The sequence below is a fragment of the Phocoena sinus genome, chromosome X (assembly GCF_008692025.1).
Source record: "Phocoena sinus isolate mPhoSin1 chromosome X, mPhoSin1.pri, whole genome shotgun sequence".
In the NCBI taxonomy this organism is placed as follows: domain Eukaryota; kingdom Metazoa; phylum Chordata; class Mammalia; order Artiodactyla; family Phocoenidae; genus Phocoena; species Phocoena sinus.
Window position 1 is genome coordinate 44175389 of NC_045784.1, and position 27492 is coordinate 44202880.

The 27492-nt window shown below is 40.5% G+C and overlaps 1 protein-coding gene across 5 annotated transcripts in view; it reads left to right on the forward strand.

The window, feature by feature from the left end:
- CLCN5 (chloride voltage-gated channel 5) overlaps window positions 1-27492 on the forward strand; it is a 167623-nt gene that overhangs the window by 129833 nt on the left and 10298 nt on the right. For 3 of the 5 annotated variants that reach the window (XM_032619637.1, XM_032619636.1, XM_032619638.1), the window contains 8 exons: window positions 10545-10696; window positions 13268-13367; window positions 16748-16935; window positions 19653-19775; window positions 20988-21194; window positions 24027-24107; window positions 24338-24880; window positions 27232-27418. In XM_032619637.1, the coding sequence (XP_032475528.1) occupies window positions 10545-10696; window positions 13268-13367; window positions 16748-16935; window positions 19653-19775; window positions 20988-21194; window positions 24027-24107; window positions 24338-24880; window positions 27232-27418 (1581 nt within the window). Of the gene's footprint in view, window positions 1-8252; window positions 8405-10544; window positions 10697-13267; window positions 13368-16747; window positions 16936-19652; window positions 19776-20987; window positions 21195-24026; window positions 24108-24337; window positions 24881-27231; window positions 27419-27492 lie in introns of those variants that run through there. The other 2 variants (XM_032619640.1, XM_032619639.1) reach the window with 2 other exon arrangements.

Below are 27492 nucleotides of genomic sequence, written 5' to 3' on the forward strand. Positions count from 1 at the left end.
AGGGAGAAAAAAATTAGAGGGCGTTTGGCCTCTAATAAATCCTGAGTGGATTATTATGAACCTCACCTTGTTCCAATTTATGGCATCATGTGGTAGACGAGAGGGTTGCTGTGATGTTTCAGGAGTGTGTGCTGGGTGTTTCCGGGGTCTGTGGCTAGCAGGTACTCCAGAGGTACCGTGGCCATGTTGGTATAGTTCTAGTTAGGCACAGAGCGGAAGTGTTGGGTCCCAGGTTGTGCTCTACTTCATCTCTCAGCTGAATCTTACTTTCCTAAGGATTGGTAGTACCATTTATTGATCTTGCCAGAAGGGTATTCTGTGATAACTCTGCAATCAAAATACCATTTGGAATTCCTCAAAGCTAATGTCTTCTCAGAAGTCATTCAACACAATGTACGAATAACCCACAAATAATCATTGCTAAAATTATAGAGTACGAGAGTTGGAAAGGACCGTAAAAAATCATACATGCTGATATGCCCTCATTTTTACAGATGGGGAACCTGAAACCCACAGAGATCAAGACAGTTGCCCAGGGTGACACAATTAGTGAGTTATGGAGCTAGGGTTGGAATCTGTATCTTCTCACTGCTGGACAGTGGGTCAGATCACAAAGACTTCCTTCCTTCCTTCCTTCCTTCCTTCCTTCCTTCCTTCCTTCCTTCCTTCCTTCCTTCCTCCCTCCTTCCCTCCCTCCCTCCCTACCCCCTCCCTCCCTCCCTCCCCACCCCCTCCCTCCCTCCCTCCCTCCCTTCCTTCCTTACCCTCCTTCCTTCCCTTCCTTCCCTTCCTTCCCTTCCTTCGTTGGGTCTTTGTTGCTGTGCGTGGGCTTTCTCTAGTTACGGCAAGTGGGGGCTACTCTTCGTTGCAGTGTGCGGGCTTCTCATTGCGGTGGCTTCTCTTGTTGCAGAGCACAGGCTCTAGGTGTGTGGGCTTAAGCAGTTGCGGCACGTGGGCTCAGCAGTTGTGGCTCACAGGCTCTAGAGCACAGGCTCAGTAGTTGTGGCGCACGGGCTTAGTTGCTCCACGGCATGTGGGATCTTCCCAGACCAGGGATGGAACCTGTATCCCTTGCATTGGCAGGAGGATTCTTAACTCCACTGCGCCACCAGGGAAGTCCTCCCATTGACTTTCATGTAAAAATTTAGTTAAGTCATCTTCCTCTTGGTGCTTTCCGCCTAGTGTTCTACAGAAACTGTCACCTGCTTTGTTTCTAAATACCCCAGTGGTCTGCCTCTCAGAATGGAAGTCTTCCCTTTGCAATGTCTTGTCTCTACTCTTCTAGCTGCATTATCATTATTTTTATTTTTAGAAACACTTATATAACACATAAATACACCTCACTGTTAAAGATTCAAACAATACACATGTATATAAAATGTGAAAGTTCCCTCACTACTTCCCACTCCAGAGATAACCCTTCAAAATAACTCAGTTATGACCCTTTCAATTCTTTTTCTATCCAGTTAACACAGAGACACACACTTTAATTTTTTTTTAATCTACTTATTATTTTGTAACTTGCTTTTATCACATAGTAAGTTTGGGAGATTTTTCTATTTCAGTATACATCAGTCTACTGCTATCCTTATGCTATTCCCCCATTACTGGACTCTTTCATTGTTTCCAGTGCTGCAGTGAATAGCATACAAACATTGGTATGCACAGGTACAAGTGTTTCCTTAAGAGCAATTCCTAGATTATATGTGTGTGTGTGTGTGTGTGTGTTTAACTGTTTTGTTTTTTTTTTTTGTCCACGACATCACACTATTCCCATGAATCCAGGAAGAATATCCTACTTGGTATTTCCTCTCTTGAAGTTTTTTCTCCTGCTAAAGAATAGTTGCTAATCTTTTTTCCCCAACTTCCTTTTGGAGATTAATAGAGAGAAACCAATGCAGACTCAATATAGAAGAACTGGAGAAATGCTGCTTCTAAAATAATAAACACAAGTAGTCACACAGGATCGTGCTAGCCAAAGGCTTTCTCAATACTCTGGTATGGAATGTACATTTTAGAGCAGGGTTTCCCTACCCATTACATTTACCAGTCTTCTTGTCAGTCCCTTTTATGTATAAATTTGAGAAGGAAGGAATGAAGAACAAGTAATGGAGCAGAGGGCTATTTTCTTTATGTGGACAACCCTCTCAGCAACATTGTCAAACCTATCCCCTCTACTTCTATTTCTACATTGATTTTGTACAGTGGGGGTCTGCAGATATCAAGCCACACTCCTCAAGCTATTTTTCCTAACACTGGTAACTCTGGCAATTAGCACCCTGGCTCCACTGGTAATGAAAGTGATTTGGGTGGGGGAACTTCCGCATTAGAGCAGATGCTGGGAATAGAAGGCACAAAAGGTACACTGTCAAGCAAATGTCTACAACCCAGTGGGGGCAGAGCTGTATCCAATGGGAACCAAGGAGTCTGAAGGTGGTATAAGAATCTAGATTCACGCATATCTCGAAAGCCTTTTCCTTATCCCTTTCTCCCATGCCCCACCTTCCTATATACTTCTCATGGCCCTCACACTTCATTTTAATAGTACATATCTTAGATTCATTATTGTTTTTGCAGTCCCGTTCCCCACCTCTCTCACCACCTCTCTGATTGTCTAGCTCAGCAGAGCTGGGATAGAGAGTTTCCTCTTTGTTGTCCTTCCTGCCTCTTAGCTTCACATTTTAACGTGCTGTGAGCAGGAACCAAGCAGTCATTCCTTAAATGAAATGGGTGCAGAGTGACAGTCAAAACAACACAGGCACTAACCCGTCAGATTGGATGTCAGATATAGCTGCGGGTAGTGTTCTGGAGCCTCCTAGTGTTCCAGCTGCTGCATCATGGGAAAGTTCAGGAGCCTCGGGGGGATGGTTGTGGGGGAGGAGAGTCCTTGGGAAAGAGTAGTTATTTATCTACAGCCACAGGTATTTCACTGTTTAACAACCAGTATGGCTGTACAGATGTGTATCAGTGGAATAGTCACCCTGAATAAGTGTCCTGGGGCCAAACTAAGATAGTATATTAAAACATAACATGGTCCTGTGACATTCTCCAGGGCTTACGTAGGAAGACATTTGCTTTTCAGGGCAATCCCCTGGTGGTCCAGTGGTCAGGACTCTGTTCTTTCATTGCTGTGGGCCTGGGTTCAATACTGTAAGCCGCAGGGCCGTGTGGCCGGGAGAAAAGAAAAAAAGCATTTGCTTTTCAGCCACTGGGTTTCGGTAAGCGGGGAAGCAAAATGGAGGCACAAGCTGATATATAGAAAGGTCCTAAAAATGTTGACTAATTATTGGGGATTCAACTGTAATGTATTCTCAAATGTAGAGATGAATGGAATGTGAAAGGGTTCATGGCTTATTGGGAGATCTGGAATGGATGAACCACTACAAGAAGGGAAAAGGGTGCAGGTATGGAAGTGAGAAGTGGCTCATAATAGACCCTTAGTACTTGCTGTTGAATGAAGGTACAGTTTAAAAGATTGCAGGATGAATATCTGCTGATGTGTGCTAGGTCGGGTGTTGACTTTTTTGTACACGTGCTTTTAGCCTTGCAAAAATACAATATATCCCTGTAAAAACTGAAATACATTCTAAAAATGGAACTATTTTCAAGTCCTGTGATACGTACCAATAGCCCTGCTCCATTTCTTTGAGTGCTTCTTTCTTTCTTTAGGCTGCTGCCAATAAGTGAGCCCTCATGCAGCTGTGGTTATCGCTAAAGCAGTACTTCAGGGTGCACGAGGTTTCCTTCTATCCTCTTTCCCCTTGTGTCTTTGTTAGTGTTTAACTAATTCACTTAATCAGTTACTGTTCAGCTCCCCAGGGAAATGTCTAATGGCATATTGGTTAGGGATTGAAATAAACATTATTCTCAAATTGGAGTTTCTTTTCTTGTATTTTAAGGGGTTTTCCAGTTTTAAGCATCATGTGATTTTTAGAAAAAAATTAGAAAGTGGTTTCCATAAAGGAAAATGAGCTAAATCCATTCATTTATATGCCTCCTCATTCAAGCAGTGTGCTTTTAAACACCCATTAATTAAGTTTTTAGACATAAGTGTAACTTACTGGGAAAGCTGTTTCAAGGTTGACTTATTTTTCTGACTTGTTTTTTGTACGGTTTTTCCCAGACTCAAGCAATCCAGGTTAGCTTTTGGGCGACTTTTATCATTTAAGAGCTAGATGTACTTTAACCTGAATCATTTTCCTGCTAGAGCATTAAATCATTTTAAATAGAACTTACTTTGAAGGGCACACTATGCCTTCAAAAACCTAAGTTTTACTCTTTTTTTTTTTGTATAGAGGCAAGAATCTAGAGTTGCCTAATAAGCACCCCAATCTGATATTTAGGGTCGTTGTTTAATTTTACTCTTCTTCCCTTGGTAGAGTATTTACACACCAGAAGCTTAAATCTTTTAATTCCTTTTTTTTTTTTTTTGGTACGCGGGCCTCTCACTGTTGTGGCCTCTCCCGTTGCGGAGCACAGGCTCAGCGGCCGTGGCTCACGGGCCCAGCCGCTCCGTGGCATGTGGGATCTTTATGGACTGGGGCACAAACCCGTGTCCCCTGCATCGGCAGACGGACTCTCAACCACTGCGCCACCAGGGAAGCCCGCCTTTTGTGTTTTACTACTCTCTTTGTACCTCAGTAGTTGGTCCTGAATGGAATAATCTCTACTGCCATTCTTGACAACTTAGTTTTATGACATTAATATTTCTTTCTGCTAAGTAATAAAAATGCTAAGAAAAGAAACCAATTGGATGTGGAATAAGACCCACAGCTTAAGCTGTTTGTCATCAAGTCAGATATAGATACCTCTGTGAAAGAGTGCAAACAGTTTCATCCCTCTCATTGGTAAAACCTTAAAAAATTAGTAGTGTCATTGTCATCATCCTTATTATACATTTAAAAATATTTTTTTCCAAAGTGGTTGGAAAAATATTTCAAGATCTTTTTTTTAAACAACACTGCTCTCTTTTTAAAAAATTTACTTATTTAAAAAAATAAAATAATTTTTTCCTATTCTAAAAATTATAATGAATATCTTACAATTCCTAGTCCACACTTGTGCCAAATGCTCATTAAGTGGTCTTCCTATGTTGAAAGTTTTAAAAACATTGTTGTACGAGCCACTAACGTGTTAGAAACAGAAAATGATCTGATCAGATCTGTGTTCCACAAAGATAACTCTGTTTGTCCCCAAATATTAACTTTATCATTGTGGTTTTATCATAGGATGCATTAAAAATTAGTAAGCATTTCTTTCTCTTATTTCCATAATAATATGTTGACCTGGCAGTCTGTATAAAGAAACATGTGCTAGAGATTACAAATTTGGCAGAGAAGGGAATAGAGGGGTAGAAAAGAGTAAAAGAAATACGTCAAATTCTGAATACCAGTGCCTCATTTCTTTTTTTTTTTAAATTGAAGTATAGTTGATTTACAATGTTGTGTTAGTTTCTAGTGTACAGCAAAGTGATTCATATATATTTTGGGGGGGATGGGAGAGAATTTTACTACATTCACCAAGTTAAAGGACAAGAACATACTGTAAACACAACTTAAAACAATTTAGAATCATAAGCAAAAAGTGAGGTAGACTGACTACTAAAATTCACCAAATTTTGGTTAAGAAAATTTTACAATAATGAAGTAACACAGGTGCCTCCTTTTCTAAAAAATCACAAAAAGCAATTGCATAAATTACAGCCAAAAAATTGAATACAACAATTCTCATTGTAATTTTAGTGTGTGTGTGTGTGTGTATTCCTTTTCAGATTCTTTTCCCTTATAGGTTTTTACAAAATATTGAGTATAGTTCCCTGTGCTACACAGTAAGTCCATGTTGTTTATCTATTTTATATATAGTAATGTGTATCTGCTAATCCCAAACTCCTAATTTATTCCCCTCTCCTTCCCCTTTAGCAACCATAAGTTTGTTTTCTGTGTCTGTGAGTCTGTTTTAATTTTGTAAATAAATTCATTTGTATCATTTTTTAGATTCCACATATAAGTGATATCATATGCTATTTGTCTTTCTCTGAGTTACTTCACTTAGTCTGATAATCTCTAGGTCCACCCACGTTGCTACAAATCCAGTGCCTCATTTCTTAATCTGAATTGTAATGAAATCTCATTTTAGTATGAGGACTGTGCCATGGCTATCAGCCCTCTAGTTTTCAAAAGAGGTAAATTTACATGGAATAAAAAAGTTCCTCCCCTAGAAGCACTGATGGAGTATTTGAAAAACACATGAACTTTCATCAAAAGTTATTGACATGGTACTGGTTATGCAATCCAATCACTGTACATTGAAGAACTACATACTTTTTAAGTACCAAAAAGATAGTATCTTAAAGTATAAAATAATCTAAAAAGATAATGTAAATCTTATTAAAGTAAGTTAATTCTGTAGTGGGCTTCAGATACTATAGGCAGAATCCTATTGAGTAAAGAATAACTTTGAAGGAGGCTTGTGAGGTTGGCCCTGTCATCCTCTCTAAGTAAGATATACATACTTTTCTAAAAGTGTAATTGTATAAGACAGTCACACTTGGGCCATAGGCTTTGCTTTTTACGCTTTTTAGTTCTTTGCCACAATACTTTCCATTGCCACTTCATTTTACTTCTCATTAGTGCTAGGTTAGTTCATCAAGAGACTGAGATATCATCATAGTGATGGACGGACCAAAAGCATACAGGTTCCATGAAGCGCCTCACATTTCCTAAGGTTTTGTTGTACTGACATTTCAGGATGCATTGCGCCTTAAGAACTGATGAGAGTAATCACAACATTTGAAAGCCCTACATTCAGGTCTGATTACTGGAGCACACTGACTAGATTAATGTTCAACAGCGGCTGTCCTGTGGATTCACGTAAGGAGTGCGGAGATGGCAGTTTTTTTCTTTTCTTTTTTCCAGTTCTATTGAGAAATAATTGACATACATCACTGTATAAGTTTAAGGCATACAGCAGGATGCTTTGATTTACATATATTGTGAAATGATTACCACAGTAGGTTCAGCTAACATCCATCTTCTCATATAGATACAATAAAAGGAAAAGAAAGAAAAGAAAAAAGGAAAAAGTTTTCTCCGTGTGTTGAGAACTCTTAGGATTTACTCTCTTAACAACTTTCCTATATATCATACAGCAGCGGTAGGTATAGTGAGAGATGGCAATTTCATTCTTCTTTACTGGACTAGCCCTACTGCACAGTTTATTAAAACCTGCTTAAAAATAGCCTTTGGAATAAGACAAGAGAAGGGAAAGCCTTTGAAACAATACAACTGTAGTAGGGAATTAATTTTCATGGCTGAAATAGCTACTTTTACTCAGGTTGGATTAATGAGATCAGACTTGATGTTGCTTTCTAGGTAGAGCACTATCACTAACACGCCTCATTTTCTCGACTGCTTTCTGAGTTTTCAAAGTTACTAAGTGGTATTAAAGAACTGACTTTGTATAGTAAGTTCATATGTGGTTCAGTTTTTCATAATTTTCTCTATGATGTGTGCAGAGAAAGACATAAAACATGTGTGTACAGTTTAAAGAATAATTATAATGTGAATACTCAGGTAACCCCTGCCCGGATTAAGAAAAATTGCCAGCCTTCCAGAAGCCCCACCCTCACCATGTGCTCCATCCAGATGGCGACCCCCTCTCTCCTCTGGTTTTACTTCTGGCTTTATTGTCTTTACTTCTGTCATTTTCTTGCTTCTCTTTGGAATGTAGTCACTTACATTTGTGTCCTAAAATGATATAATTTAGGTTTGGCTGACTTTGAACTTACATGAATAGAATCATATTATGTGCTCTCTTGTGTCCAGCATCTGTCACTCATTTCACTTATTTAGCTTGTTACATTTGTGAGATTTTATCTGTGTTATTGGTATCCAGTGCCCTTTTTTAAAAAGCCTTTCTATATTTGCCTGTCTCCCCTGCCTCGTTTTTTTTTTTTTAAACTTAGGGTCCCTGTAACTCTAAATGCTTTCTGATATTTCTACTTTGCCTTCATAGATTTCCTGCTAAATGAGGTCTGAAAACTAAAACTTCTGGATCCCAGTTTTCTGAACTGACCTGACTGCCCCAAGTTTGATGACATTTGTTTAGATGAGACTACATCTTTAAGGCTTCTGTGCTCGGTTAAAAATCTTCCTTTCTCCAAGGCTGGTCCAAGGGTCTGGTCACGTGATTCCAACGGTGACATCACATTCTGACCGCCAGGGAACACTGGTGGTTCTTTAGGTGGCGTTTGTTCCTGTGAAAGGCAGAGAATGCAGCAAGTGCCCTTCTAAAGCAGTTCAGACAGGGGCTCCTTCTGTAAAAGCTCCTCAACCTAAATGAGCAAATGTGGGCTGCCAAGGTTATTTCTTCCTTGAGGCAGAAAAAAAGAAAGCTGTGATTGAAGGTAAGCAGACTTGAGCCTGGCCAAGGACCGAAGCGTGACCCCAGGGAGAAGGGGATCTGGAGAATCACAAGCAGTCTGTTGTCGAATTCTAATCACTGCCTGCTCTTTTAGAGCTGCCTGACAATTTGCATTTATAATAGGAGACTATCTACAAAGAAGGATGATGCAGTGCTCATGTTACCTAGTGATGTAATAGGATTTTTTCTTTCCTGTTAGGAAGCTTGTTGCAGATCTTCATTTTGTCTTAATATTCTTCCAGCTGGGGGCCTCATTTGATATACAGTGTAACGTTAGGTAACTATTGGGTGCTTTTAAAAATCAGTTTCACGAAATCCTTTGAAAATTTCTCCTGAAAGGAGCACACTTAAACCAGACCAAATTCAATTGAAGCATTAACCTGCTTTAAAAAGTCAGTTTCTGGTTGGTTGGTGTCCTGTGTTCATGTCAGCATTTGTCTTGAGAATTGAAACAGCTTGGTTCCCCCCTGCCCCACATACTTTAGTCTCTTTCTGCCCTCATTTCCCGGTTGGCTGTTTCCCTCCAAGCTCTCAAACAAAGCACCAGCATTAATCTTTATCAGTATGCCACTGACATGATAGGAAATGCTGGGCTGGTGATTAAGCCTCCAACCATTTTATGGCCAGGTATGCTTGAAGATATGGAAAGAACTTTGGTTAGGGGTTTTAAGATTAACTTGTTCATCTCCTCCACTCCACCCTCACCCCACCCCCACCCTTATTATGATTTGGATTCTGCAGAGCTTTTCCTTTCATGTGTGTGTGTTGCTTGTGAAAGGTATGCTGAACTAGGTATTCAGGAGACTTAGACTTTGTAAACCAGGTGCAACTTGGGTGTTAATTCAAACTTATCCTTTGAGGGTGCTCAAGTTGTCTATTAGGAGTTTAGAGTGAAGGTGGGGGTGTGGATGGGGGAAGAGGGGGTCAGCTCAGGCCCACTTTGGCCTTCTTCACAGAGGGATTCATCACCAAACAGTCTCGATAGAACTTTGTCCCTGCCAAGGTTGATGCTGCAAATGTGAGCTGTGGCTGGTTGAGTTCATTGATGGCGTTACTCTGCATTTTTCCTCATTGTGCATTTGCATGCATTCCTGAATACGGTTTTACATTTTGTGTTTAATAGTGAAATCTTGTTCCACCAGAGGATTGTGGAAATATTTTGAAGAAGTTTGTTAAGCAATACTAAGGAACCTTGTATAAGTGCAACTTCTGAGTTTGGACACTCCTCCCTCATCCCAACTGTTCATCAAACAAACTTGGGTTCAGCTGATATTTATTGGGTCGTAGCCATGTGCTAGACACTGGAGAAGGCAATGGTAAATCAGATAATAGGGCTACCCTCAAAGAGCTTATAGTCTAGAAAAGAAGATAAAGCATTTGCTTAAGTAATTGTAGTAGAAGTGCTAAAAACGAAGCAGGTGAAGGACTGTGATTGTTGGCCAAAAGGATATGTTTCTTCCAGTTGAAGGATCAGGGAGGAACATGTCATCTCTGAGCCATGCACTTTTTTTAAAATCTCTACTTGGAAATCTTAGACTGTTTTGGTATACTCAGTAAAAGTTTCCACAAACCCATGGCATCAGGAATCAAAGTCTTATGTCTATGGAAGGGAAATATGTACATTCCAGGCAGCTTAACTCTAGAAAAGACCTACATGCTTTATTTGGAGTCCCCACTCAGGCAAAAGCCACCTCTGAGGATGGAATTACTGCCTTATAAATGTAAAATGGTTTCTGACTTGATTTGTCTGCAAAGACCTTTGACCCTTTTGTCTTCATCCTAGAACAGAAACTGAAATACCTAAGCTGCTCCAAGCTCCTGTTTTTTGTTTCACAAATCCTTTCCCACTGAACTTCAACCCCTGTCAATTCTCCCTTTGTACTGTGGCTCTCATACGTCCCTTTCCATTCACACTGCCTCGAGATGCTCATCGTTTTGTGCCTAAGCCACAGAAACTTCTGAATGTGATGGATGTTCCGACCAGGTGATTATTCTGCTTTATCAGCACACCCTAACAGTAGTCATCTGATAGTTTAAGGGCTCACCTCTTGGTGCTCAGAAAAGAGGTATTAAAAATGTCCAGAGTGTCTGAAGTACTAATGTCTGTTTTCTGTTCAATCCAGAGGACAAGTCATACAATGGTGGAGGAATAGGTTCTTCAAATAGGATGATGGACTTCTTGGAGGAGCCAATCCCTGGTGTGGGGACCTATGATGATTTCAATACAATTGATTGGGTGAGGGAGAAGTCTCGAGACCGGGATAGGCACCGAGAGGTAAGACGAAAGATGCTTTGTGAGTGAGTGTTAGGAAACTTCAGGAGAAGAAGTTGAAGATATAGATTCTTTATATGTATTCTTTCCCTCAACACTGGATGTGGCTGAATCTGTTTTCTGTTGGACATGTAGGGTTTTATTTTTAATATATTTTTATTTTTAAGGTATCTTGTATATGATTTTGAAAAGAATTTATATTTAATGATGATTTATCTCCCAATAGTAAGTGGTTGAAAAGGATCCTTGGGTATAAATGCCTGTGCAGAGAGGTGAAAACAAAGTTGGTGGGAGGAACCAAATTAAATTTCAAAGATCTTCCTTCCCCATCTCACCTCTCTTTTATGGTTTTCCCTTGAAGCAGGATTTTTACACCTAAGAAAAGTAAATGGGCTCTTTTTAAAGGAATAAAAGAAAAAAAATCTCAGAGCTGTAGTGTTTACTGAAGCTTACAGGGTAAACCCGTGATTATAGCTCTTGTGCAACCATAAAACCAAAGCAAATTTACGCATTCAACTCACACAAAACCACAAGACCAATCAAATTCAAATCAACGACTTTAATATGATAGGTGATAGATGGTACTTATAGCTATGGCCCAGTTTGTTTTGAATATGACAAGAGAGTCTCCCTACTCTTCTCTTTTCAAAGTACTGTGAAAACTTTTCAGAGCAGTCCGCCAAGGTCATTTGCCTTTAACTTATTGCTCTGTATCATTTAAATCAGGGAACCACGATTTCTAGTTTGTGTCAGAAGCACATAGAGAGCTTATTCAAAAGGTAGGGCCCCAGCCCCAGTCATCCTGATTCAGTAGGGAACATTTCTTCAGCCAACAGTAAGTATGATTATTTTTTCTTCCTTACTATTTCTGCTTTGATTCCAAATTTAAAAATCGATTTTTAAGTTGACTCCATTCTCTCCTAAATTCATGATTTCCTCCTCTTAGACCTGAGTGAATCTCCTGAGCAGTCAGGTTCAGATCACTTTTCATTCCTTTCCGAGCTCCTGACAGGCTTTCTCAAGACCACCTAAACCCAGGAGTCAGGTTGTCCCAGGTACAGGTTTTGAGAAATTTCTTTGTAGTCCTTGGATTTGTCATAATCCCATAGAGTTTTCTTCTCCTAACTCAAAAAGGTGATCTCTATAAAACATTCGTTTTTTTATAAGATTCCTGCTATTTGGGAACATACACACATATGCTTTCTGTTATATCAATTCATCAGGCAGCCTTTAAAATATAGAATCTTACGGCTTTAGAATTTTTGCTATCTGTATTCAGAGTTCAGTTTGTCACCATTTGCTTATTCAACATGTTACTCAGATTGTGAAAGCCACCTGTGATATGACAAGGGCACATTTCCCGTTATATCAAAATGGTTGCATCTGAGGCACCTTATATCAGCTAATAATAATTTAAAATCAATTAAAATGTGTTTATCAAATGTTCAAAGGTGACCTTTTTTTAGCATTAACTGTTCATCATCTGAATGGAAGCAATGTCTTGGGGAAAAGTATCACCTCATCTACTTTCAGCACTTAAATTGGAAACTTAAAGTCATAAGTCAAAATGAAATTTTAAACTGCTTTTAAAATTTTATAATAATTTATTACTTGTGATGTTACTGCAGATTAAGATGGGGTAGCTAACTTACACTTTCAAAGATAAGAAATAGAGGTACAGGGCTTCCCTGGTGGCACAGTGGTTGAGAGTCCACCTGCCGATGCAGGGGACGTGGGTTCGAGCCCCGGTCCAGGAAGATCCCACATGCCGCGGAGCAGCTGGGCCCATGAGCCTGCGCGTCCGGAGCCTGTGCTCCGCAACGGGAGAGGCCATAACAGTGAGAGGCCCACGTACCGCCAAAAAAAAAAAAAAGAAACAGGTACAGAGAAGGGGGAAGTACTAATGACAAAGCTGTTAGAATGCTTGGTTTTGAAGTGTGGGCACTGAAGGGTTAAATTAACAAGGCTAGGACCTAAAAGGTAAAAATTTCTGTACCTCTTGAAAGCTGCAGATATTCCCAGCAGGTTTTTGAAAATGAAAGAGATCATCCCTGATATCATTTAGCATCTGTGATCACTGTACAGTAAGAGGTTTGTGGTATCAAGTCTTGGAATTTGCCTGACCTGAAGCACAGCCCCAGGTAGAAAACCACAAATTGTACTTTTAACCCCTCAGATAAGCCCGTGTTTGTTTATTCTTTGAAAAACAATCAAACTATTTGCTGTGAGTCAAGAGACCATCTTTGGACTATCTGATGTCTAGGCTAGAAAGAGACCGCTGCAATAAGCAAAACAGATTGATGTTATAAGAATTTAGCAGCTAATAGGGAAGTCCTGAATAAGGTACTTGCAGACATTGCAATACTGGAGATGAAGGTGGGTTCAGTAAGACAGGGTTCAATAAAGCTCAAAGTTCGCGGTGGCGTTGGTTCAGCCAAAGATTTGAGAAGTAACTCTAAATTGGACTCTATTCCCAATGAATAGGTTTGTCTTTGTGTTTCTTTATCGCACATTTTGAGGTAAAAAAGCAAGAGTGTGTGTAGAATGTATCAATGTTTTCTCATTTCTCCCTAGATTACCAATAAAAGCAAGGAGTCAACATGGGCCTTAATTCACAGTGTGAGCGATGCTTTTTCTGGCTGGTTGTTGATGCTACTTATTGGGCTTTTATCAGGTATGGTAAACCATGTGAGCTTTCTAAACAAATCTCCTAAAATTGTGGTGTGCCCCTCTCCCAAGTCATGAACTGAATTGAATACTGTGCTTTACTATTTTCCTACATGAACGGAATTGTCCGTGGACCTTTGGGAAGCTTGATGTCCCCGTCTATAAAGAGGTAGTAATACCTCATCTCCTTCTTTAAATAAATGAGGTTAAATGAGGAAATGCATTTAAGTGCATTTGTATGCTATAAAATATTGTATCCATTTAAAGGTGCTGTTAGTACTGCCTTTTGGTGCTTGTCTTGAGGAAGAACCTTTCTATTAGAGACAGGGTTTTTTTTTGTTTTTTTGCCATGCCGCGTGGCTTGCAGGATCTTGATCCCCGACCAGGGATTGAACCCGTGCCCTAGCAGTGAAAGCACTGAGTCCTAACCACTGGACAGCCAGGGAATCCCCCCCCTTTTTTTTAACATATTAGTAAGCATGGGGTTTAGGAAAGAACATGTAGAAGAGGACTTCCTGAGAGATTTTTGTAGCTATTTCTTAAATATCTACTCTCTCATTTGGGAGTAAAGAAAAGCATGTAAGATATGGCTCATACCCTTAGGGGGCCTAAATTCTTACTCTTTCATGGTGGCCGAGGACTGGGATGGTACCACCTTTTCCTATATTCTCCATCAACCTCCTAAGCCACTCCAAATAATATATAATCTTAAACACGAATAGCACACTTGCTATGCAATACAGCTTTAAAGCAGGTTCCCAAGCAGACTTCCCCTCCCATGGGGAAAGCAGAAAGCCAAGAATACCAGGCAGAGATGCTGAGACTTATATCCTTGTGGCCTTAGAAGATGGGCCTAGGAAGATTTAGAATATTGAGCTAAAATAAAAGGTGGGAAATTGGATGGCGGTTGGGATGGAATGGTAGTTAATAGCACAGGCTCTAGTTTATGGCTACCTGGATTTGAATCCCAGCCCCACCGCTTGCTAGTTTTGTGACTTCAGGCAAGTTTCTTAACCCTTGGAAGTTTTAGTTTACTGACTTGTAAAATGGGGATAAGAGTACCTATATTACAAGTTTGTTGCGAGAATTGAATGAAATACAGCGATACAGCACTCAACACAGTGCCCAGTTGTTCACAATGCTGCTGTTACCTAGAGATAGTTCATGAGCCATGGAGTATAAAATGATCGCAGCAAATGAGAAATGGTTCATCCATAGCAGAGTTTTCAAAGATTATCTGGGCCAGGGGTCAGCAAGCCTTTTCTGTAAAGGGCCAGTTAGTAAATATTGTAGGATTTGTGGGCCAAATTGTCTGTATAGCAAGAATGTAGCCATCGAAAGTAGGAAAATAAACGAGCTGGACTGTGACCAAGAAAATCTCTATTTAAAAACACAGAGGCAGATTTGACCCTCGGGCCATAGTTTGCCAACCCATGGTCTAGGGTGTTAATGCTGTCCCTTTTCTGGCTCGCACAGAAGAGAGACGTGGTCTGGACAATTTAGAGCTGGCTCATAATAGACTGAGTGGTCTGTAATGTCGAGTATTGCACAGAAGCTGACAAGAAGGAAGGGGGCTGAGAAAAGGTTATGTAGTTTAGCAGTTAGGAGGATACCAGTGACCTTGAAAAAGCATCTCAGATAAATATTAGGAGCCAGATTTCTTTTTTTTTTTTTCTTGGCTGCGCTACGCGGCTTACAGAATCTTAGTTCCCCTACCAGGGATCGAACCCAGGCCCCTGCAATGAAAGCGCCGAGTCCTAACCACTGGATCACCAGGGAGTACCCAGGAACCAGATTTCAAGGGAAGGCAACCATTGTAGAAGTTTTGGGGATACTGGGTAGTCACTGGAAGGAGAGAAGGGACAGAAGCTTGAAATGGTAGCATAGACAAGGGGAAGCATTTCATTCTTTAGGGTAGGGGAAACCTGCTAATATTTGTAACCAGAGAGGAAAGAGCCAATTGGGAAAAGAAGGAGAAGGAGAGATGTAGACGGGAAGATAGGATGGAGGGTACCAGTGTTAGGTAGAATAAGACATGCACACGTGAAACAACCAGAGAATTAGCCAAACCCTTTAACATCATGTTAGTTTTCTGAATCCAGGCAGTAAGTGCAATACGAGTTAGAAGGAAGAGACAGCGGGAACTGGAGTAGCCAAGAGTAGGTGTCAAATAATTTGTTAGATTTGACTAGGTTATTCAAATATGTAAATAACTAAGAGAGTGTGTTAACACTCTTAGCACCTACCAAAACATACACATGACATGGCCTCCAGCCTGTTGGAACGTAGGCGTAATATCCTCAACTTTTTAATGTATGTCTTGTCACTAGGTGGTCAGTGAATATTTTTCTTTCCCTCATACACACAGGGTATTTTGTTTTTAAGCATTGGTGAGCAACAATAGAAGCAGTGTGTCAGAATGCAGGAACAGTCTGGGAATTCAGGGGCTGTGAATTTTATGATGTCTTTGCTATTTCCCTAAAGCATGATTCTAGACCATTTAATTTCTTTATGCCAGCGTTTCTTCACCTGGACAGCAGAAATGATGAGAAGGGCAGAATTGAAAGTACTATAACTATCTTAACCCTATCAGTCTATTAGCCGCAGTGCATTAGTCCCCACTCATTTTCTCATAATTTTCTTTGAGGAACGTTCTGTATAAAATATTATTTGCTCCTTGTCACTAAGAAAACTTCAGAATGTTCACATCCTAGGCTCAGGAGGCTTCAGCCTACCTACAGCTTCATCTAATCTTCCATGTACATCACAGTTTGTGCTTTTATAACTTCAGTTCCCTTAGCCTAGAATGCCTTCCTGCCACCACTCAAATTCCCTCGCTGCTGGAGCCAAATCGGCATGGAGACTGAGCCCTTTTCCTCACAGTGTTCATCAACTGCCCTTGGCAAGCCATCTCAAATAAATATCATATAATATTCTTCAACATGGGCAATTCACATTTCTCAGTTTTATGTATAAAGTGAGAATAAAATAAACTTTAAGAAACTTGACCGTCTTTATGGATCAGTATTCATCAACTCTAAGTCAAAGCAGAGTCTTTGCCAGGGGAAGCAGCTAAAAGTCAAATCCACTCGCCCCTCGCTCCCACCCCACCACTTTGCTCTCCTCTAAGTTTCCCATATACAATAAAGATCCTGCACACACAGTGTTTAATGCAGACAATGTTGTTGTTATTATTTTTTCCCCTCTTGAACAGGCATTTAATAACAGGTAAAATCCATTAGAGATAAAAGGTGAAAAGCAAGCAGACAGACAATCAGAAGGAGGTTGCAGATGGAATGAGAAAGTGTATACTTGTCCATTATTTTGATTCCTTTTCCCTCATTTTCTCTGACAACTGTGGCCTTTCCTTCCCTCCCCTCAAATCAGGTTCCCTAGCTGGCTTGATAGACATCTCTGCTCACTGGATGACAGACTTAAAAGAAGGTATATGCACAGGGGGAATCTGGTTTAACCATGAACACTGTTGCTGGAACTCCCAGCACGTCACCTTTGAAGACAGAGACAGATGCCCAGAGTGGAATAGCTGGTCCCAGCTTATCATCAGCACGAATGAGGTAACATGTAGTGAAGATTTCTGAACCACTGATTTAATTATTCTTACATTTACTTCATTTCTTATACTGTCCCTGCGGCAAATGTGGAAGCTTCCTTTATTTTCCTTTTCATGAAAAGGGGAACCAGTGCCAGCTGCCTTTCTCTGTGGTTTAAGTGCAGTCCTATTTCTATCTCTTCTGACATGTGGAGTTTTTTGATGCTTACACAACAACTTAAAATGTTTTGCTTGTTTTAAACAAGCCTGATGTTTCTTCTTAGTTGTTAGTACACCGTGTGACTGAATCTTTCTCTAGCTATTTCCGTAGAAATGTCAGTCAGCCAACAGGTAAGCTATAATTTCTAACAAAGGATGGAATGGGTTAAAAATGTGTTTAAGCGATTTTCCCCTGAGCATTGCATTAGAACATTAAAAAAAATTATGATACATTCCATAGCAAAATAACAGAAACCCAGGAATAAAATTGCCCATACATTTTGAGATTAAATTAAAATGTTCATCTGTCATTGTCTTTTAGCATATCTTTTTGGATGTAAAAGTAATTTTGTTTTTTGGTTCCTTACCTTTCTCTTACCATTTGGTTTGTATGTTAGATCTGTCCTACTAAACACGAAAGCACACAAAACAACTCTCAACGCCCAATTCCACTCTGGCTTCCACCAACTAAAACGGGTACTATCTCGGCTCACTCCTCATCTACTCTGTTGGTAAAGTGAGGGGGACAAGACTAGGATGTTTGTTTGTACTTTTAAAATTTATTTTCCTACCTACTTTGGTCCACAAACAATTTGAAATGGCACACACCCCCACAGATTCAGTGAAGGTAAGAGAAGGATAAGAAAATAATAAAGTCAGAAATAAGAGTGTTTATGTACATATATCTGACTGTGCATATTGGCTTGGGTTAGCTACGTACTGTATGTGTGAGAGGGTTTAAGTCTGTGCTTCTCAGACTGGGGTTAGGTCAGCGTACCAGAGGGTATGTGAAACCTCAGGATACATGCTATGTGCTTTCCCAGAATATCAGTTTTTCCTGATCAGTATTTGGAAGAAAATTTTTTTCAAAAATTAAATGTAAACAATCATTAAAAAGGAATGCAAAAGTCCTATGTTTAAGATAAAACAGAATATCTATTTCAGCTCTGCTCTGGGTACCCCACCCCCTATCCTCTCTCCTAGATTAGGAGTATGTACTTGGGTTGAAAAGTTTGAGAAGCTCCGGATTTAGGGTGAGTCTGTGTGTGTGTGTGTGTGTGTGTGTGTGCGTGTGTGTGTGTGTGTGTGTGTGTAGTTCTCCACAGTTTTAGCACATGTGTAGATTTGTGTAGCCACCACCACAATCAAGATGTAGAACTACTGTTCCATCACAACAAGGCTCCCCCATGCTACTCCTTGAGAGCTGTGTGCATGTGTTTAAGTGTTCCAACCATAGCTTTCAAACTGGAGCCGGAGATTTGCACAAGTGACAACTTTCTCTGGCCCTCCTTTTAATGAATGAAATTCTTGCCTGGGGAAAGAGTCTTCTAGGTTTTAAGAAGAGTTCTCCTGCCAAGAACTTGACCTCCTGGTCTCTGCCTCTAGTTAGTTTCAGCTACTTCCCCTTTCCCTCCCTTTTCCTCTTTGTCTCCTACTTCTAGAGTATTCTTCCTCCCTAGCTACATTCTAAAGGCCAAGAGAGCAATTGTTTGTTCCTCTGAGGGACTAAAATAATGGGAAACCTGTGTCAAAATTATAACTCAGAAAAAACCTGAGCATTTTGGTTCTCCTTGTCTAGGCCAATGAATTATTTTGATAGTGTTTTAGGTTTTAAAAAGTCGCAAGTCCCTTGAGTTTTGTGTTTCATGTAATTTGAGTGAGTTTCAACTTCAAATGTTTCTATGAGCAAGCATCATCTGGTAGTGTTCAAAATATCTTTTTTTGTAAGGCATAGCTATTTTGCGAGCCCTTTAATGTTGGTGAATGCTTGCTAGTGGTCAAAATTAGATTTCTGGCAGATTTCATTATAATAGGGGGATAGTCTCATAAGTATATTCTCTCCGTTTTTAAAAATAGCTGTTGCTGTTTTATTCTTTGGGATATCTGGCATCTCACTGATTTTGTTTGATGGTCAGAGCCCAAAACTTTCTACTGCATTTTCTTGTTGCCACTCAGCAACTACACCTTTGCTACGACAGTGACAAAATTCTCTCAAAGATGTGGTGGTCTCTACAGAATGTCATTGCTTATTTTAAGAAAAACACCAAGGAATTTTAGATACTCTAACCTATGAGAATTTGACACCAAGGTAGGTAGTAGGCAAGGATGAATTTAATGGAACTCTGGAGCCAGTCTTCACTTCAAATGTGTAGTCAAGGTTCAGCCATTCCAATAAAAGGGCTGTTAAGACTCTTAATGAAATTGACATAGTATCATATATATTTGACTACAAAATCTATCAAAGCACTCATATAGAAAGTGAATTTGCTTCTTCGTTCTTGTTCATCCTTAGAAGGCATTGTCAGTGTCCTCTGGGTGTAACAAAGCCTGTCATTTTCAGTAGCAAGTGGGCTGACAGTTGCTTTGCTGACAGTCTGGGAAGGAACATCTTGAGCAATTTAATATTGTTTTTTTTTTTTCTTTCTGACCTCCTCTCCTGAAAACCCATTCCTCAGAAGACATGCATGCCTCACTGAGGCTGTCTGGGCTAAAACAAGCGTCTTTCTTTTTCCCCTGTTCCAGGGAGCCTTTGCTTACATAGTCAATTACTTCATGTATGTCCTCTGGGCTCTCCTATTTGCCTTCCTTGCCGTATCTCTTGTCAAGGTGTTCGCACCGTACGCCTGTGGCTCCGGAATCCCTGAGGTGAGTCTCTAAAATGGTTTATAAATGGTAACAATAATGAATCCTTTTTAGTTAAAACGATTTAATATGTATTCCAGCATATACCACAGTTGAATATCAAGCAGGATCAGATCACGAGGCAATCTGGGGCCTCTCTAGATCTTCCCTTAAGTCTCCTCCCAGGCTGGGCTACCTGGACATTAAAGGGAGTTGAGGGACTTCCTGGTGGGGCAGTGGTTAAAAATCCGCCTGCCAGTGCAGAGGACACGGGTTTGATCCCTGGTCCGGGAAGATCCCACATGCCACGGAGCAACTAAGCCCGTGTGCCACAACTACTGAGCCTGCGCTCTAGAGCCTGAGAGCCACAACTACTGAAGCCTGCGCGCCTAGAGCCCATGCTCCGCAACAAGAGAAGCCACCACAATGAGAAGCCTGTGCACCGCAACAAAGAGTAGCCCCTGCTCGCCGCAACTAGAGAAAGCCTGAGCATAGCAACAAAGACCCTACACAGCCATAAATAAATAAATAAATAAATAAATATTTTAAAAATAAATAAAGGGAGTTGATTCCTAGCCTCCTCCGGGTTCCTGGTGAACCAGGCCCCCTGAAGACCTCCCCGACTCCCTAACCAAGAAGCTCCTAGGGTAGATCCCAGGCTTCTGGTCTGAAAAAATAGTGGTATTGTCAACTTTGTTAGAGCAGAAGAAATAAAACTGTTTTGCTACATTTCCTGCAACATGATTTGGGCTAGAAGGAGGGTGACTAAAACCCTATCTCTAAGTACTTTTGGTTTAGATTGCTTGACAGTGACTGAAACCACAGAGATTTTAGGTTACCTGGATGACCTTGCCCCTCTCTGTTTCCTGACCAAGTCATAGTTACATATTCCTTGGTAGAGAGTCAGGGCTATACTAGCCTGTAAGGATTAAGTAAGGGAAACACCCTCCCTCTCTGCCACCCCTTCTCCATACAATGCACTCTCATACTTACAATACTACCTTGCCCAGCTATCACATGGCCAAAAAGAAAAAAAGGAACATGAAAGTTTAAAGAACATTTCTCACTTCCTTGGGCTGCTGGGCTCCCTCCCAAACTGGGATCACTGTGGGTCAAGCATTTATATATCAGTTGTTTTCAAAAGGTGCGGTTTCTATAACGAGGACCAGATTTATAGCTTCTTAGCCTTGTTTCCTTACTTAGTCTGTATTCAATCTCTCTGTGTTTGACCTGCAGATAAAAACTATCTTGAGTGGTTTCATTATTAGGGGCTATTTGGGTAAGTGGACCCTGATTATCAAAACCATAACACTGGTGCTGGCAGTGTCATCTGGCCTGAGCTTGGGCAAAGAGGGCCCCCTAGTGCACGTGGCTTGCTGCTGTGGGAACATCCTGTGCCACTGCTTCAACAAATACAGGAAGAATGAAGCCAAACGCAGAGAGGTAATAACAAACGGCCTTAATAGTCTCTTTTTTGGTGAGAGCATAAATGGTACAACCTTGGGGATGAGAGTTGGGAGATTCTACCAGTGTTAATGCAAATGCCCTTTGACCCAGAAGTTCCACTTCTAGAAATGTATCCTACAGACATCCTACCATGTGTGCACAAAGATGTATAGGGATGGACAGTGAAGCATCTGTCAACATCGTGAAAAAGTGAAGCAATCAAAATGTCCATCAATGGGGGACTGATTAAATAAACAATATTCTGTCCATACTCTAGAATACTGTGCAACTGTTAAAAAGAATGAGATAATGCTATGTATACTCACATGGAATGATGGCTATAAAATACCATTAAACTTTTAGAAGCCAATCTCAGAATAATGTGTATAGTAAAAATCAGTTAATGTTTTTGAAAAGTATGTATATATGCACCTAGAAAGAAAATGACTGGAAAGTGGTTTCACCCCAAACTGTTAAAAAATGTCTACCTCTGGTGAGGGGGAAAGTGAGGGAGAAGTAAGGACGTCAACGTTTTATTATGTATAATTCTATACAAGCATGTGCTATTTCTATTACAAAATAAGTACAAAACTAATGGAAGATTATTTTAAAAGAAAGTTGTTTATCCCTGTGAAAGAATATAAAATTCAGCATGTGTTTAAGATGCCAGCTTTTCCATCTTTTATTTCTACCTAACAGGACGCTGCATTGGTTTCTCTCTGTATTGGATCTCTCTCTCCCTTGTCTTCTGGCTCAACCCCGCTAAATTAACCCCGCTGCAGCATCTCTATAGTTGTTCTCGTGTTCATACAGTTGTTAATGTATGTCATTTTGAGGAGGAAGAACATTTTTTTAAAAGTTCCAAGTCATTGGTTACTTTTGTCCTGCTATAATTAAGGATTTAAGAAAATGGTTCTTGCTCTATTTTCCTTGAATTACAAAGAAATCACATATGGAATGGGTCGAGACCAAGGTCATTTCGTTGGAAAGGATTTTTCACAAAATTGGAACCTAATGATTTGTTCTGAAAACAAAACAAAACAAAACAAAATTCACCGTAACACTCGGAAGGAAACTCAAACATGTTGAAATTTCAAATATGGAATACATTTTGATAGTTCAAGGGGGAAAGTTCCTGGCAGGAGAAGTAGGCTAGCAGGAGAGAGAGGGGGAAATCTGAGTAGGTTGTTTACCTATCTGTCAAATGTAGAGGGACATAAAGGCAGTATTAAATTAGTGAGGTTGTTAGACAGGAATAATGTATAACAGAAGCTAAAGACATGAAAAAAAAAACATTTTAACTGTCAAGAGTAAAGTGTTGATTGTTGCTGGTTTTGCATAGGTAGAGGTAACTTTGAAACTGTAGATTGCTGGTTACTTTCATTCCATAAAAATTGGCATTTTTGTTCAAATAGTTCTTTATAAAATAAGAGAGGAGTTTGATTTGGCTGGTTCTCTGTACAGATGTCATATATATTTCTAACTAAACTCATGAATATTTGAATGTCATTCACTTCCTATTGCTTATTCAGACTTTGTAGTTATTTTTTCCTGTTGTTCTCACCATCAGCAGTAACCCTTTTATGTCCCAGGGCCTTGTCAAAGTGGCTAGATGGTTGAGAGTAAAATAGAGATTTGAGAAGGTAGGGTGTAGATAGACCCTACTCTACAGCATAATATTAAGGCAAATAGGCCACTTCGATTCTTTCTTCTCCCTCATAATTCAACCTAAACAAAGTCACTGAAATCCCCTTTCTCAAGTTCCATGTTAAATGTCCTCATCCTTCTCAGATGAAAGTCATTCTAGCCTTGAATTTCAAAGTCCTCCCCAGCTAGCACCAGAGATCACTCTTCCCCTCCCCTTCATTTTCTTTGGCCATCCTGCACTCCCAGAGAAACCTGCCTATTTATTTTTGCCAAGAACCATTTTTTCTTCAAAAACTCTTAATTTTATTCAACTTCCTTTTAAAAATAGTTCCTCACTACCACAAATTATATACCACCCCACAGCAACCAGAATCCAATGAAAGGACTTTATCCTTCTATTAATTCTGGTGTGTTTGTCATGCACCTTTTACATACACACGCCAATGCCTATGACATACAAAGATGGTGCTCTCGAAATATCACTTGCTCTCTTTCCCCATCTCCTTGTCCCTTTTAATTTCTCTCTCACAGCTTCTTCCTCTTCCCCTCCCTCCTCACCCTTTTCCTTGCCACACCTAAACACATTTAGGTCTTCTCTTCCTTTCAAAATCTATCCCCAATTTTGCCTCTAGTTGCCCCCCTACTTCTGTTTCCATAGGTCACTAGGCATGGAGTAGGGCACATAGTACAGGAAACTCTAAATACTTATTGTCTGAATATTTTCAACTTCTGACTAGCTGTGAGCCAGTCATTACTTCAGTTTTGTATCATTAGAACCTTTAAAATCTCATTTTAAAAGCTTTCCTTTATAAAGAAAGTGCTATGTAAATACATCACTGGAAGTATTTCATTTAGGTGATAAATAGGTCTGCAGACTCAAAATCAGTTACGGAATTGGGAGTGTTGGGGATGGGGGCATCATTTGGGATCAAGTACATGCCTAAATTAATTACGAAGGAAGGCCCTCTACATGTACCAGCATGTGAACCATGTGTCCAAAATTCAGCATACAGTGTTTGCTCTCAAAGTAAATATACATTGAACTTCATTTTTGATAAACTGGATATGGAGCATATAAAATTGTTTTTTTATTTAGTAACCACTAACATTCCTTTTTAAAATGTGATTGAAGGTAGGAAAGTGGCCTTGATCTATTCACTAATTTTGGGTTTTGCATCATAGGTCTTGTCAGCTGCAGCTGCAGCCGGTGTATCTGTAGCCTTCGGGGCACCTATTGGCGGAGTATTATTCAGCCTGGAAGAGGTAATACTTTTATCTGTCTGTAGAGCCACGCACATGATTTTGTGCCAGGAATTCTGGCCATTGTCTGTGTACATTGCAGTCCCAAAGTGCTCTGCCCAACTCCAGTGCTTTGCCACGGGGCCGGAGATCTCCAGGCCATTTTCATCCTCAACTCTAATTCCTGCAGCACCAGTTTTCACCCCAGTTTATGCACGTTGACTGAGCTTACTTTCTCATTTTCTCTCTTATAGGTCAGCTACTACTTTCCCCTCAAAACACTGTGGCGTTCGTTTTTTGCTGCTTTAGTGGCAGCATTCACCCTACGCTCCATCAATCCGTTTGGGAACAGCCGCCTGGTTCTATTTTATGTGGAGTTTCACACCCCATGGCATCTCTTTGAGCTCGTGCCCTTCATTCTGTTGGGCATATTTGGTGGCCTGTGGGGAGCTCTGTTTATCCGCACCAATATTGCCTGGTGTCGGAAGCGTAAGACCACCCAGTTGGGCAAGTATCCTGTCATAGAGGTACTCGTCATGACGGCCATCACTGCCATCCTGGCTTTCCCCAATGAGTACACCCGTATGAGCACAAGTGAGCTCATTTCCGAGCTGTTCAATGACTGTGGCCTTCTGGACTCCTCTAAGCTCTGTGATTATGAGAACCGTTTCAACACAAGCAAGGCGGGTGAGCTGCCCGACAGACCAGCTGGTGTGGGAGTCTACAGCGCAATGTGGCAGCTGGCCTTGACACTCATACTGAAAATTGTCATCACTATATTCACTTTTGGCATGAAGGTGAGGAGATTCTTTTGGTCCTTGGTGGATATTTGTGTGGCTGTAAGTTTGGAGGGCAAAGCCAAGATATTGTACGATTCTCATAGTTCGTGTGGCGCATCCAACTTCAAAGACCCAAATCCCTTTTTACCCCCATGTGTTCTCATAACTTCTTAGATGATTGTACCTCTATCTAAAACTGTGCAAGCCCAGTTTTAGGCCAAATGCAGACCTCAGTGATGAGATTTCAAGTAGAAACATTTTCTCCTTTTCTGTGGAAAACATATTTTGCCTCTCGAAAAGGATGCTGAGGTATTTATTCCAGTGCATTTTTTATCGAAACAATATCTGACCAACACATTTTTGGTCCTTATCAAGTGGCTTTAGAGTTACGAATAAAGCAATATAATAGGTTGAACCAAAAGAAGTTGCCGACCATTTTGACCACTAAAATAGCAATTTCATATGGCTCAACCCAATAGGTAGCTAAATGTATTTTTTACAGTTATCAGTGTCCAATTATCAAGAACTTCACAGGTGATCCTAAATTAGTATTTAGATTATCAACAGCTGGTATTAGGCCAGCATCTTTTATTTTCAGTACCCCTTATCATTTCCGTGTGTCAGAAGAAACCAGGAAGGAAAATTTGTGAAGTATTTTCCTCCTCTTCCTTGGTTTTCATTTGTTTGTTTCTTTTTTTAGCACTCAGCTACCAAGGTATTTCCTCTTCTCTAGGGAAATGGAGATTCAAACCAGCAAATAAGAGCCAGCAAGTCGGTTTAGGCAGTACTGTAATCTCTGAATTGATATGCATCCTCCTCAACACGCTGGACAGATTTGCAGTGCTTCTTGAGTTACTTTTTACCTCGTGGCTTCATTCTTTCATCTAAAGTGAATTTGCAGACCATCAGACCCACCCTGATTCAAATATATTCCAGAATTGAATACAAGCCATTTTAAAATAATCTGCTGTTTGGATTATCTCTGTCATCATTTTCCCTCTCTTAGCACAGAAAATTGAGAATGCACTGTTGTATCCTAGGAGTCCAAAAAAGAGTGGGGACAGCTTACCCTTCCCCCTCCCCATATCCTCAAGTCCATTCTCTAGTAGGTCTGTGTCTTTATTCCCGTCTTACCCCTAGGTTCTTCATGACCTTTTTTTTTTCCCTTAGATTCCATATATGTTTGTTAGCATACGGTATTTGTTTTTCTCTTTCTGACTTACTTACTCTGCATGACAGACTCTAGGTCCATCCACCTCACTACAAATAACTCAATTTCGTTTCTTTTTATGGCTGAGTAAGATTCCACTGTATATATGTGCCACATCTTCTTTATCCATTCATCCGATGATGGACACTTAGGTTGCTTCCAATGGCATGGACATATATACACTACCAAACGTAAAATAGATAGCTAGTGGGAAGCAGCCGCATAGCACTGGGAGATCAGCTCAGTGCTTTTTGACCACCTAGAGGGGTGGGATAGGGAGGGTGGGAGGGAGGGAGATGCAAGAGGGAAGAGATACGGGAACATATGTGTATGTATAACTGATTCACTTTGTTGTAAAGCAGAAACTAACACACTATTGTAAAGCAATTATACTCCAATAAAGGTGTTAAAAAAAAAGAGTGGGGAGACAGATGGGGGTTCCTTTTTGGGACAGTCATGCAACCATAGTCACTATCTCATTAAGAAAACTTAATCATTTATTCTTTCTTTATACTGTTAAAATAAACTGAAACCTCATGTGCCATCCTTTTTGTGTGAGTAATGGGTCAAGATTCAATACATGAGAGTGGTTACAAGCACTGCATTTAAACCGCAGTACCAGCGTTTACTAAATCTTGGCCTTGGGTGAGTTCCTTAACCTCTCTGCACCTTAGGTCCTTTGCGAGTTGGGAATTATAACACCTGCCTCCTGGGGTGGTTGTAAAGGACCCATGAAATCTGGTCCATAGAGCATCCAGCATTGAACATTGTAGATAGTCAATAAAGGGTAATTGTTGTTGATTAGAATTCAAAATTGGGGAAAATGTCTGCATATATGAGAAACTCCATCTATTTTCCTTTTTCTTTGGGAAAGGCTTAATTTCTGCCTCCAGTTCTGTGTTGGTCTGGAGAGTTCAGGCTCTTGCCTGATGGACCCCGAATCAGGGTAAGCGTCTTTGCAGTCGTCCTTGCCTGCACGTTCCAGAGAACCTCTAGTCCCTGTAGTGTTACACAAATCTTTGCAGCCACTTGCTAGCGTAGTGCATAGTTAAATTGTCATTGGCCTGTTCGCTTCGCAGAGGGTCAGTCCTCTAGCCCTTACCATGTGCCGGACGATCACGTCACTTCTCACTGACCATCTTTTGCTTTCTCTTTGCAGATCCCTTCCGGCCTCTTTATCCCTAGCATGGCTGTTGGTGCTATAGCGGGTCGGCTTTTGGGAGTAGGGATGGAACAGCTGGCTTATTACCACCATGACTGGGCCATCTTCAATAGCTGGTGCAGTCAAGGAGCGGATTGTATCACCCCTGGCCTTTATGCAATGGTTGGGGCTGCAGCCTGCTTGGGTGAGTACTGTTTGCATTGATTCCAAAGAGACTGCTACCCAGGTGGCATTATAAAGACGAGTGATATTAAACAC